The 14,651-nt window shown below is 43.0% G+C and overlaps 1 protein-coding gene across 3 annotated transcripts in view; it reads right to left on the bottom strand.

Moving 5' to 3' along the window:
• The window catches only part of MYLK4 (myosin light chain kinase family member 4), a 132,394-nt gene that overhangs the window by 104,152 nt on the left and 13,591 nt on the right, over positions 1–14,651 (bottom strand). For all 3 annotated transcript variants that reach the window (XM_034762214.1, XM_034762216.1, XM_034762215.1), the window contains exon 2: positions 6,120–6,378. In XM_034762214.1, the coding sequence (XP_034618105.1) occupies positions 6,120–6,378 (259 nt within the window). The remainder of the gene's footprint in view (positions 1–6,119; positions 6,379–14,651) is intronic.

Here is a 14,651-nt window from a genome sequence, read left to right as displayed (position 1 = left end):
TGCCAACTCCAAACATTCAAAAATCATGAATATGGTCCCCCAAAATTATGAGATTGGCTTAAAAATCAAGAGATTTAAAAAAAATGTTGCATTCTTTTTATTTGCCAGCTAGCTTCTGAGCCTTTAGGGTGCACTCAGGTCACATTTCAGACTTTTCTCCGCAAACCATGACACACACACACACACACACACACACACACACAGAAATGAAAGCTGAGATTATAATGGAATGACTCCAGGAACTGGAGCTGCGGCAATTAAGTAAAACAAACAATAATGTTGGACTCATCATGGCAACACTGTTACATGGCTGCTATTGGTGTAGGAGTTTGCAGAGGAGTCGCTGGCCCAAGGCATTTGTTCTCCCCAACAGACAAAGCTCTGGAAAGAGACTCTTTGCTTCCACCATTCCTACAATCATCAGTGACATGACTTAAAAGAGAAGGACCCACACTGAGCATCCACTGGCCTTCTTTCCCATACAGGGAGTAAGTAGAGAGAATGATGAGCAGTCCCCATCCCCTGTACCAATGGAGCAGCTAGTTTGAATGCCAAATACCTAGTTGGTGCACCAGTTACAATTAGGACCTATATCTAAATATTGGAACTAGGGCTGGTTGAAAAACAGTTTCAAGGAAAATTTTCTACAGAAAATTGGGTTTTGATTAAACACATTTTTCCACAAAACCTGTCGGCTTTCTGTGAAAAAGTGTTGATTTTTTTTTGTTGGAAAACAGATCAACCTCCCCCGTCCCCCCCAAAAAAACCAACTTTACAAAGTTCAGTTTTCTGATGGAAAAGTCAAAATCCTCTACAAAAAATATCAATGAAAACTTATTTTGATTGCTTGTCAGGGGGGAAAAAATATGTTTTCCAACTAACTCCATGATGGACTGCCCTGGCAACTGTCTATTCAAACAAACCTTGTTGATGGATGTTGCACGACTATAAAAATATGCCTGTGGCTTTGGCGTTTAGAGGGGGACTCTGACATCATCTTTCAAGAATAAAAATGAGTTTATCATGAAACTGTTGCCCCCGTCCACTAAATGCCATCAGAAAGATCTCTTGTGACCTTTATTTCCTAGTCCCTTTACCAATGCAATACTAAGAGGCACTGAGTTATAACCATCAGAATACAACGACCATGGTCCTGTCGTAACTGTTTTTGCAGGAAAAAAGGCCAGGGTAGTGGTGTTTGAGTTATGGTATTGCTTATGTAGTAATCAGTTGTAAATGACATAGTTGCATTGTTTATCAAATGCTAGGACCCATGACTGCATTAGTCAAGCTGGGTGAACATGACTCATGGGATGGAGGACTACCCGAAGGCCTTCCACATCACTGATACGCCACAAGGAGACTGTGGGGAACTGCTGACAGAGTGGCTGCATAGAGGGGTCTCTGCACCGTCAATGTACTGCAAAGATGAACTCTGCACTGACCCTAAATAAACTGGTAGGAAAAGGAAATTAGGTGGTTGGCCAGGGCCAAGATCACACAACCCAGAAACCCTGCATTGAAGCCTGGACTAGTAGTGGCTACCACTCCAGACCATAAGAAGCTAGAGAGCTGCTGCATTGAAACCTACTGTCAGGCTCTGGGGGTGAATTACATCACTCTCTTAAAGCTGAGGGGCCCTGCCTTTAAAATGTATTCCCCTGGGTAGTCTGAGTAGAGAGTTTGAGTTTAAGATTGAGTTTAGCTATTTGTCTTGTTTTGTAGTCCCAAAGAAATGGTCTTTTAATACCACCCATCATGGATGGTTTTATTGTTTTATGAATTCTGTAAACAAGTGCCTAGCAGCTAGAGCAGTGGGCATTGCAAAAAATCAATAAAATTAAATAAATCATGAATAAATTACTTGCACCAGAATCATGGAAATGAGATTAAAGAACATGTTTACAACTAAAGAAAATAATCCCATATAATTTAAAACAGTGTGCACTGTTTTTATGCTTGGTTCCCCTCATTTTGAATCTCTGCAGCCAATTTAAACATGTGGATTTCAGCTCCATTTGCTGTCAAACCACACTTCTTTACGAGCTGAGGGCCAGGGGCAGAGACTGAGGGTGAAATCCAATGGGCCAGGATGTCATCTTGTAATTGGAGCAGTCTGAAGTCAAACAAGTTAATCAGGCAGGTTTGAACTTGACTGTGATTGACTAAAGTAATCAGGCTATCAGTTAACTCCAAAATTCTTGAACTCTGGTGGCATAAATAATTGCCAGGCTATAGCTGGTCTTCAGATATAGAAATAGTTTGGAGGGCCAAATTCTGCCTGACTGCAGTTGCGCAGCTTTAACTGAAGTCAATGGGAGCTACTGTGCACGCATCCAAGGGCAGAATTTGAGCCATAGATAGAAATGGAGGGCAATAGAACATTCTGCCCTCAGTAGAAAACACTGATCACAAAACTATCCTTTTTTTCTTCTGGTTAACTCTCATGCTTTCGGTCTTTTCTTCTTTGGTAGCTCGATGTTCTTTAATTTAAACCCATATAGTTGCAAAAATAATAGGAAGGGCCTGTTCTGAACACTGGATCAGAGGGAACAAAAATATATTCAAAGAACAGAGAAAGAAAATCTAATTTGCCATAACAACCGTTTTTGTATTCAGTTAGTAACTTTTCATCTCTCCCAGGATCTGAAGAAGAGTGCCATCCTCCACAGCTCTCTCCCAGTGATTTTCTTTGAGTTATTACACATAACTGAACTTGCAGCACAGTGATTTGTTTCCCATTGTTCTAATGGTTCCTTGGGTGTTTGTTTTCAGATTAGGCTTTTGGTTTTTATAAAATATAAGTAATATTGAAAATAAGATAAGCTCCTCCTGTTTGTTTATTTTAGAAAAGTAACATCTCTAGAAAGACAGCTATTTCGGGGTGGGGGGAGGGAAGAGGAGAGAGTGTATTTTCTTCTTTAATTCTGTCCAATTAGCTTCTGATAACATTTACCTTTCAAGTGAACACATCTTTTATAAATATTCTGAATATTGTACATTTCCCCCCATAACCTCACTGATATATTTTCCGGGCTTGGTACTGCTCCCACTGAAATGAATAGGAGTTTTGCCATTGAATCCAACCTGAGTGAGATCCCACTCACTGAAATTAAGTCTACACTCCCACTCCTTGCTTTTCCCTGCACACCCACCCATTCCTGCAGGGGAAATTATTCCTTCCTCTTCTCATTGTATAATATAATAAAACTATGTTTGTGTTCAACAGGCTAGGGGATAAAGCTAAAGGCTTTTATATACAGGGCTCAGTTTTTTTTTCTTATACCTGCACCCTGGCTTAGGCCCAATCAGTTCAGCAAAACTTTTAGGCGTTAAATTTAACCACATGCCTATGTGCTGTGCTGAACTAGGATCTGGGTGTTGTGCCAACGACTTTTATGTGAGTTAATTTGGGACCAGTATTAGGAAAAACATAATTCAAGCTTATGTATTTGGAATTCTTGGCTCAAGAAAGATGGTAGAATGTCATTAGAACTGAATTATACTACCTTTTAGCTTGAGCAAGATTGTTCTTTTGACTAGACTGTTGGGCTAGAGTAGGAGGACACAACCTTGCTTCTGCACTTACTCCTTTTCCTCCTGGAGGCCTGCAGTCAGTCACACCTCTTCCTATGAGCCTCAAAAGTTTTTTGCACAGGTTCCAGCAACACTTCTAACAAAGCATTAACTCTTGAAACGTATCAAAAGGTGATGAAGTTGGAATCAATGATTAATGGAGGTTTTCCCCCAACCCCCACCCAAGAAATGGGAAACAAGCTTGCAATCACCGAGACTACTACCTGCTATATGCAGGAAGGCACAGAAACTCTAGGGCAGGGATCGGCAATCTTTCAGAAGTGGTGTGCCGAGTCTTCATTTATTCATTCTAATTTAAGGTTTCGCGTGCCAGTAATATTAACATTTTTAGAAGGTCTCTTTCTATAAGTCTATAATATATAACTAAACTATTGTTGTATGTAAAGTAAATAAGGTTTTTAAAATGTTTAAGAAGCTTCATTTAAAATTAAATTAAAATGCAGAGCCCCCCGGACCGGTGGCCAGGACCGGGCACTGAAAATCAGCTCGCGTGCCGCCTTCGGCACACGTGCCATAGGTTGCCTACCCCTGATCTAGGGCTCTGTATTGTTAAGGAGAAGATTTGGTTTTGATTCCTTTTTTGACACTCACACTCACAGGCCACTAGGAAGGAAAGAGTGCTTAGCAATGACAGTGGCCACCCAGTTAATTAAAGCAAGTTCTTTAGTACCAAGTTATTATAACAATCTTGGCAACTAGTTTTACCCTTGAGCAATATTTTACTTGTATTGCCTGGGCAGTTTGTAAAATATATATATATTACCAGCAACAAACTTAAAATGCCAATTTAGAATGGACAACCTGCTTGCAATAAACTGAGGATGCTAGACACGTTGGGTTTACTGTAGTACTGGCAATCAGTTCATCCTGCCCTCCTGTTCCTGCCTGCTACATTTTTGTTACATGGCTGTGGATTGAAATGAATGAGAATCTTCAGAACAACAGGAAATCTCTTCATTCCAAATCCCTGCAGATAAGAATGTTGCAACAGGCAGAAAGAATGGACGGGGTGGAGTGCATGTCAACAATACTGGTTTCTGCTTCCGCACTCCAGCCAGGGCCAGCTTTAGGAACTGCAGGGTCCGATTCGAATACCCGGCGGCAGTCCGGGTCTTCGGCAGCACTTCGGCGGCAGGGGGTCCTTCACTTGCTCCGGGTCTTTCACGGCACTGAAGGACCCCCGCCGCGGAAGTGCCACCGAAGACCCGGACCGCTGCTGGGTGAGTAAAAAATTAAAAAGGTGCCTAAGGCGCAGGACCCTCTTAGGCGCGGGGCCCGATTCCGGGGAATCGGCCTAAAGCCGGCCCTGACTCCAGCCCAATAATTGTGACTTTAATACTGACACAACCCTCATTTTGGGGAGTTAGTAGATTCCCCTCCGCCCCCACATGAAAACTAAACAAAAAAACAACAACCCACCACCCAGAAAATAGCCTTTTAGTCATGGGGACTAGTAGCTTTGACAATGCTGTTTTACTATAGCGTTTGAATCCTATGTAGAGACCCAGAAATGTGTCAGAAGAGTCTTGATTTTACCTTGAAATTGACTGGAAATGCATTTTACACATATGATAGGGTTTTTTTGTAATATATATATTATTTTCTTTTTAAAAATGACTAACAACAGTAGCAGCACATTTAATAGTAAAATAATTATTTCCCCCAAATATATCATGATGAAAATAATGATTAAAATAATTAAAAACTAAATTTCTTGGTGTTTGACTATAAAAGCAAAATATCTCAGAATAACTTTAAAATTAAACAAATGCCTATAACCTTTGAATATCTGAATATTTACATTTCCCTGAACTCTACTCTCACAGATTAAAAACTAAAATGTATGTAATTTTTCACAAACTGGTGTGTAAACAAATAATTTCTCATTGCACTGGTTCTAAGTACTGCTCCCTAACTATTGTCTGAATAGTCACAGGTCAGTGGAGTCAGTAGCTTCTCTGGCTTTTCCCCTTAGTACAATTTAATGATGTCAGGAAATATTTTATTCTTTCAAACAACCTGAAAGGAGAATTTAGCTGAACATGGAACCATCTTTCTGCACAAAATCTGTACGCTATGGGCCTGCTTCTGCTCCTGTGGAAGTCAATAAGCTCCTACCAACTTCAATCATGCAGGATCACCACCTATTGTTGAGCTTTAACTAAGTGGCATGGAAAGATGTACATATTTTTCAAAAAATTATTCCAGAATTTTCTAACTTGGGAATCTGCTAAACTTGAGGGGCAACTAAATCCACATTTAAATAAGCAGCCTGCTTTTTCAGAGGTGCTGAATTCTCACAACTCCCATGAGTTTTCTGAAAATCAGGCACTGCGCCTAAATACAGATTTAATTGCCTAAACTTTAGGCACCCAAGTTCAAAAATCTCTCAAAACTACAGTAACTGTATTATATTTTAATGGAAAATATGAAAAATAGCATGACAAGTGAAATTTCACTGTACTAAGCTATACATATGTGGGAAGCAGAGGAGGGAGTGTAATATCTCTGTAGTTGGTTACCTCTTTATCTTCTGTGCCAGGCTCTGGTTCACTGATTCTTTCTTCCCAAAAGCTTCTCACCCTCTCCACCTTTTCCAAACACTGAAAAAAAGCCACTTTGCCTAGTTTGGTACTGCTGTATTGTGTATTGATTTCTTCCATCCTGTTAATCTTAAATAGCTTTGTGTCGTACCCAATAAGGTTACCATCTTGATCTCTCTCCAGCTTGGTTTCATAAATCAGTGAATACTCACGATGTTTGACATCTTCCTTTTCTTGTCTGTAATGAGGAGAAACAAATGAAACATTAACATGACTCTTGCATTTTTAGTTTAGAAACAAGATAAATGTGCAATACAAATGTTAGACTTTTTTCCTCTTAAAATCTGAGGGGTATTTTTTGTAGCTACAACTAGCTAGGCTCAAAAAAGAAACATATTGCTGACATTAGTAACCTTTGCCTGTCTTAGGATATGTCTATACTACCCGCCAGATGGACGGGTAGTGTTCGATGTATCGGGGATTGATTTATCACGTCTCATCTAGATGCAATAAATCGATCCCCGAATTGACGCCCGTATTCTACCTCGCCAAGAGGAGTAAGTGGATTCGATAGGGGAGCCGTGGCGGTTGACTCGACGCCGTGAGGACGGCCAGGTAAATCGAACTAAGATACTTCGACTTCAGCTACACAAATAGCGTAGCTGAAGTTGCGTATCTTAATTTGAAACAACCCCCCCCCCCCCCCAGTGTAGCCCAGGGCTTAGATATCATTACCAGTTTTTTAGTGACTTAGGAACCTAAAGGCTTGATTACACAGGGAAATTGACTAGAATAGCTATTGCAAATTAAGTTATTCTGCAATAGCTATTCCAAAGCGCACTAATTTTTCTGGAATAAAGTGACTTTTATTCTAGAATAATGTCGACACAGGGAGCTATGCTGGTCAACTTCCCTGTGTAGACAAACTCTAAATTCCATTTTCACATCTGTATAAAAATGTGTTGCACTCACACATTGAAAAAATGTCTCGTAGTACTACAGATTTTGATGGGGAGCAATGGAATCTAACATTTCATTAGTAAAGGAAAGGGATTTTCAATTTATTTTAGACCTAAAATCTAAAGTGAATAAAATGTTTGAATTATTTTTGTAAGCCTTGTCTAGTAGTGATGTAAATCCAAATACAACAGCATCGTGCTAGCTCATGAGCACAGGAAAGCTGAAACAGACCAATCCAGTTGCATTGTTTATTGCTTGCATTTTGCTCAACCTGGACAAATACCATAAATTATACAAAGTAAATTAGAATTTAATTATTCTTTCACTGTTATTAGTAACGTAGATAAATAATTTTGTATAATATAGGATTACGTAAGTAATTAAATATGTGATTTTCATCTGGGCACTTTCCCTTTAAATAGAAAAATTATTTGTCAGCATTTAAACTGGGCTGTGTTAGGTCAGCATATCTTCCAGTTGACCTTGCCCCACCCATTCCTGGAACAGTGCCTTGTTGCTGTGTTGTGACCCCCCAGTGCAGGAAAGCAATTCTTGGAGCCTTTTTCCTCTGCAAACAGCGGCAAGGCTAACTGAGGGAGTTTGACTGGGATCTGTCCGAGAGGAGCAGGGCCATCCCTAGCTATTCTGGGGCCCTACACAGCCCCCCTGTGGGGTGTGTGTGGGGCCCCAGGCCTCTGCGGGGATGTGGGGGGCTGGCTTGGGGGGCTGGCTTGGGGGGCAGGAGGGAACCACCCCCCAGCACTCACTGGCGGCATGGCTGGGGTTGGGTCTCTGCACCCCTCAGGGGAGTGAGGGCAGGGCTGGGATGGAGCAGGGGCAGGAAGAGGCAGGGCTGGGGCGGGGAAGGGGTGAGGGCTTTGGTGAAGGGGTGGAGTGGGGGCGTGGCTGGGGCGGGAAGAGGCAGGACTGGGGCGGAGCAGAGGTGGGGGCCATGGGGAAGAGCCAGAGCAGGGGCTGGAGCAGCACGTAGCTGCGCAGGGCACCAGGAAGTTTGGTGCCTCAAGTTTCCTGGTGCCCTAGGCAGCTGCATACTTTGCATATGGGTAAGGATGGCCCTGGAGAGGAGGTACATTAAGTGCTGCAGGGGGCTGTGTTGGTGAGTATCTGAGTGTCTGTTGTGGGGACAGTTAGTCCATGTGCTTGATTGTTTGAAAAGTGTGAATTGGGAGTGCTTTGTTCCAGGTGAGCCTTGAGTGGGCCTGATTGTTATAAAAAGGCAGCCAGTTGCAAACCAGCGGAGAGGCGAACAGAGGGATTTTGACTGGGAATTCACCTGGGAGAGAGCCCACTGAGGCTTTCATCTTGCAGGCTTCTCTGAGTTGTTACTGCAACAGCTGAGGAAGCTCTTAGAAGGAAGGTAATATGGATGGTGAGCGATCAGCTGTTGTGACCTGAACAGGATGTGCCATGTTTGTCTTTCTTCCACAGGACAGAAGCGACTTTGTCTGTACAAAGTGCAAGCTGGTCTCCATATTGGAAGAGAACGTTCAAGGTCTGGAGAAACAAGTATCAACTCTGCATTGCATAAGAGAAAATGAAGATTTCCTAGACAGATGTCAGGAGATGCTTCTATGGGCACAACATTCTGAAGAATCAGAGCAGGCTGCGCAGTAGGGACAGAAGGACGGTGAAGAAATTTGGCACCATGTGACCTCCAGAAGAAGAAAGAGGAGCATCCATGTACCAGCAATGCAGATACAGGTGAGCAACCATTTTCATGTTCTCTCCACAGGTACTAATGCGGAGAGTGGACTAGATGATACATCTGAGGGAAGGGAGCAGGAGGAGACTCCACCGATTGGAAGGCATGAGATGCACTGTCCTAGGGATGGGGGTTCCCCACGACCACCACTCCCAAGAGAAGGAGGCAGGTGGTGATGGTCGGGGACTCCCTCCTAAGAAGGACTGAGTCATCTATCTGCTGTCCCAACTGGGAAAACCGAGAAGTATGCTGCTTGCCAGGAGCTAGGATTCACAATGTGTTGGAGAGATTGCCAAGACTCATCAAGCCCTCGGATCACTATCCCTTCCTGCTTCTCCACATGGGCACCAATGATATTGCCAAGAATGACCTTGAGCAGATCACTGCAGACTACGTGGCTCTGGGAAGAAGGATAAAGGCATTTGAGGCACAAATGGTGTTCTCATCCACCCTCCCTGTGGAAGGAAAAGGCCCAGGTAGAGACCGTTGAATCGTGGAAGTCAATAAATGGCTACGTAGGTGTTGTCAGAGAGAAGGCCTTGGATTCTTTGACCATGGGATGGTGTTCCAAGAAGAAGAATTGCTAGGCAGAGAGGGGCTCCACCTAACGAAGAGAGGGAAGAGCATCTTCGCAAACAGGCTGGCTAACCTAGTGAGGAGGTTTTTAAACTAAGTTCACCGGGGAAAGGAGACCAAAGCCCTGAGGTAAGTGGGGAAGTGGGATACCAGGAGGAAGCATGAGCAGGAGAGCGCAAGAGGGGAGGACTCCTGCTCATACTTAGAAAGCAGGACGATCAGCGAGTTATCTTAAGTGCCTATACACAAATGCAAGAAGCCTGAGAAACAAACAGGGAGAACTGGAAGTCCTGGCACAGTCAAGGAATTATGATGTGATTGGAATAACAGAGACTTGGTGGGATAACTCACATGACTGTAGTACTGTCATGGATAGATATAAACTGTTTGGGAAGGACAGGCACGGCAGAAAAGGTGGGGGAGTTGCATTGTATGTAAGAGAGCGGTATGACTGCTCAGAGCTACGGTATGAAACTGCAGAAAAACCTGAGAGTCTCTGGATTAAGTTTAGAAGTGAGAGCAACAAGAGTGATGTTGTGGTGGGAGTCTGCTATAGACCACCAGACCAGGGGGATGAGGTTGACAAGGCTTTCTTCAGGCAACTAACAGAAGTTACTAGATCACAAGCCTTGGTTCTCATGGGGGACTTCAATCACCCCGATATCTGCTGGGAGAGCAATACAGCAGTGCACAGACAATCCAGGAAGTTTTTGGAAAGTGTAGGGGACAATTTCCTGGTGCAAGTGCTGGAGAAACCAACCAGGGGCAGAGCTCTTCTTGACCTGCTGCTCAACAAACAAGGAAGAATTAGTAGGGGAAGCAAAAGTGGATGGAAACCTGGGAGGCAGTGACCATGAGATGGTCGAGTTCAGGATCCTGACACAAGAAAGGAAGGAGAGCAGAAGAATATGGAGCCTGGACTTCAGAAAAGCAGACTTTGACTCCCTCAGGGAACTGATGGGCAGGATCCCCTGGGAGAATAACATGAGGGGGGAAAGGAGAGCTGGCTGTATTTTAAAGAATCCTTATTGAGGTTGCAGGAACAAACCATCTCAATGTGTAGAAAGAAGAGTAAATATGGCAGGTGACCAGCTTGGCTTAACAGTGAAATCCTTGCTGATCTTAAACACAAAAAAGCTTACAAGAAGTGGAAGCTTGGACAAATGACCAGGGAGGAGTATAAAAATATTGCTCAGGCATGCAGGAGTGAAATCAGAAAGGCTAAATCACACTCGGAGTTGCAGCTAGCAAGGGATTTTAAGAGTAACAAGAAGGGTTTCTTCAGCTATATTAGCAACAAGAAGAAAGTCAAGGAAAGTGTGGGCCCCTTACTGAATGTGGGAGGCAAACTAGTGACAGGGAAAGTGGAAAAAGCTAACGTACTCAATGCTTTTTTTCCTCTGTCTTCACAAAGAAGGTCAGCTCCCAGACTACTGCACTGGGCAGCACAGTATAGGGAGGAGGTGACCAGCCCTCTGTGGAGAAAGAAATGGTTCAGGACTATTTAGAAAAGCTGGACAAGCACAAGTCCATGGGGCCAGATGCACTGCATCCGAGGGTGCTAAAGGAGTTGGTGGATGTGATTGCAGAGCCATTGGCCATTATCTTTGAAAACTCATGGCAATCAGGGGAGGTCCCGAATGACTGGAAAAAGGCTAATGTAGTGACCATCTTTAAAAAAGGAAAGGAGGAGGATCTGGGGAACTACAGGCCAGTCAGCCTCACCTCAGTCCCTGGAAAAATCATGGAGCAGGTCCTCAAGGAATCAATTTTGAAGCACTTTGAGGAGAGGAAAGTGATCAGGAACAGTCAGCATGGATTCACCAAAGGCAAGTCATGCCTGACTAACCTACTTTTATGATGAGATAACTGGCTCTGTGGATGAGGGAAAGCAGTGGATGTGCTATTCCTTGACTTTAGCAAAGCTTTTGATACGGTCCCCCACAGTATTCTTGCCAACAACTTAAAGAAGTATGGGTTGGATGAATGGACTATAAGGTGGATAGAAAGCTGGCTAGATCATCGGGCTCAATGGGTAGTGGTCAATGGCTCCATGTCTAGTTGGCAGCTGGTATCAAGCGGAGTGCCCCAAGGTTCAGTCCTGGGGCTGGTTTTGTTCAATATCTTCATTAATGATCTGGAGGATGGCGTGGATTGCACCCTCAGCAAGTTTGCAGATGACACTAAACTGGGAGAAGTGGTAGATATGCTCGAGGGTAGGGACAGGATACAGAGGGACCTAGACAAATTAGAGGATTTGGGCCAAAAGAAATCTCATGAGGTTCAACAAGGGCAAGTGCAGAGTCCTGCACTTAGGACGGAAGAATCCCATACACTACTACAGACTAGGGATTGAGTGGCTAGGCAGCAGTTCTGCAGAAAAGGACCTAGAGGTTACAGTGGACGAGAAGCTGGATATGAGTCAACAGTGTGCCCTTGTTGCCAAGAAGGCTAATGGCATTTTGGGCTGTATAAGTAGGAGCATTGCCAGCAGATTGAGGGATGTGATCATTCCCCTCTATTCGGCATTGGTGAGGCTTCATCTAGAGTACTGGGTCCAGTTTTGGGCCCCATACTACAAGAAGGATGTGGAAAAACTGGAAAGAGTCCAGCGGAGGGCAACAAAAATTATTAGGAGGCTGGAGAACATGATTTATGAGGCGAGGCTGAGGGAACTGGGATTATTTAGTCTGCAGAAGAGAAGAATGAGGGGGGATTTGACAAAGCCCTGGCTGGGATGATTTAGTGGGGAATTGGTCCTGCTTTGAGCAGGAGGTTGGACTAGATGACCTCCTGAGGTCCCTTCCAACCCTGATATTCTATCATTAGCTACTTCAGCTGGTATATTCCAGAACTGAATTTAACCCACAAAATATTTTGAAGATCTCTTTAAGCAAGTGTGTGAAGAAAAATATTTAAAAGCTGTTAGACAAACGACAGGCTGTAATCCAGGTAAAAATAATCCCATAGTTCCCATTACTCAGACACTCTGAAATGCTTTTGGACTACACAGCTGCAAAGAGTGCTTCCTACTGTGAGAGAGAAGTACCCCAATGGCAATAGAAAGCCTATGTAGGCTCTCTGTAATCACTTAAAGACCACATCCTTCCCCAGCTCATGATCACCAAATGTGGCAATATGTCTCATGAGAGTGACATGTCCTAATGAAAAGGGCACATTTTTCCCTAGATGACTGATTTTCAATCAGCTGGGGAAAATGTTAAAGGGGTGACAAGCCTAAAGATGCTGTGATCCTTCTGGCTCATGGCTGTGTTTTAGAATCATAGGACTGGAAGGGACCTTGAGAGGTCATCTACTCCAGTCCCCTGCACGCATGGCAGGACTAAGTATTATCTAGACCATTCCTGACAGATATTTGTCTAACCTGCTCTTAAAAATATACTGCTTCCCCCATTCACAAGGCTTGTTATCCTGTCAAAGAAAGCTATCAGGACTGTTATTCATCGCCTCATTATCTTCTAGATGTTTTCAAATTGATAGCTTAATTTGCTCCACTATCTTTCCTGGTACAGAGAGGCAGGTAGCAAGGAAAGAAAAGAAGAGGGGGGCCCACTGCCCACATGTTACTTCACTCCTCTCCATTATTATCTTAACACTTTCCTAAAACAACATGGCAAACAAGGGAAGGCTTCCAGGGTTCAAACAATTATGGAATTCAACAGCAGTGAGTGACCACCACTACGACACTGATAAATAGACAGCAAAGCACCCCCAGCACTTTTTGGTAATCTGACAAAGCAGAAACCTGTGAGACTGGGCCTAGAGCCATCTGTTACCACAGAAACAGGATTAATATGCCCTAAATCTACCTTGTAACTCTGTGGGCTGGGCTGTGTTGGTGAGAAGGGAGAAGATGGACCTAAGTGTTGTGGAGCATGGCTCTCCAACTCATTCCTGAGGGGCTTTTCCTTTCAGTCTTCTTCAGTAGGCCAGCATTCCTCTTTGGCCAGGATCGTTTACCTCAGCGCTAACATTTGCTGTCTTCTTGGGCATACAAAGGCCTAAAGGCCACAGATATTTTCAACTGCACAGAGCCACAGATGCTCACATGATTATGTGGGAGAGGGGCATGTACACCTCTACCCCAATATAATGCGACCTGATATAACACGAATTCGGATAAAACGTGGTAAAGCAGTGCTCCAGGGGGGCGGTGCTGCGCGCTCCAGTGGATCAAAGCAAGTTCGATATAACGCGGTTTCACCTATAACGCAGTAAGATTTTTTTGGTTCCCAAGGACAGCGTTATATCGGGGTAGAGGTGTATAATGTTATCTCTATCATTTGCATAATAGCAACATATCCATAACCCAAGTGAAATAAGGTAGTTTAGAGCTGGACAGGAATATAATATACAGGCACTGCTAAGAAAATGTATACGCTTTTTCTTTCTCAGTCTGTTTTTTTAGATTGTAAGCTCTTAAACTAGGACTTGCTTTACTCCATATTCTGTAATGTGCCTTCCAAACTTTTGGGCACTGTATTAATAATCATCTATAAGCCTTCATCAGGAGTTCAAAACAAAACTTCATCTGTTACCTTTTCTACATACTAGTATTTTGCCAGACACTTGCAAGACTGAAGTCAGAATACAGATACTATTACATAGTAGCCAGACTTGTTTACATTTCAGTACTCCAGCACAGTACATCTTTAACATTAGACTGACCTGGAAATTTACAAGATAGGAACAGTTATATAATAATGAATAATTAAAACTAAATCTATAATAGGAGGAAAAAACAATATAACCTGGAAAGATTTACCATTAGGTCAACTTTAGGTGATGAACTACAATGCTAACTGTACTAGTTATTATACTTTCCTATCTAGTTAAACCTATGCTATGTTTTGTACAATGTAGGATAATGGGAAGACTTTTTTAAAAAACTAACAACATTTCTGACTCTTCTTGGGGGGAAAAACAAACGTCCAGGTAATTTGATAAATGGCCTGTGAATCTAAAAAAAAGCAAACACACAGGGCCCAATTCTGATTTCACTTACACGAGTGTGAAATCAGAGAAACTCTATGAAGTTACACTTCAAGATTTGCCTACAGGAGTCAGGATTCATTTTTAAAATGTCTGAAGTGTGCAGCTGGAACTCAAGCTTTTGGTGAATTTCAATGTTGATATTATACATCTCAGGGATGTTTAATAAAGTTCATGATTTTTCACTGTTTGAAGCTGAGGTATGATGGTGAGTTTTATTGGTATAGGTATTAGTGGTA

This window comes from Trachemys scripta, chromosome 2 (assembly GCF_013100865.1).
Source record: "Trachemys scripta elegans isolate TJP31775 chromosome 2, CAS_Tse_1.0, whole genome shotgun sequence".
NCBI classification, from domain to species: Eukaryota; Metazoa; Chordata; order Testudines; family Emydidae; genus Trachemys; species Trachemys scripta.
Note: the sequence above shows the minus strand (reverse complement) of the source record. Positions and strands in the feature narration are given on the sequence as shown.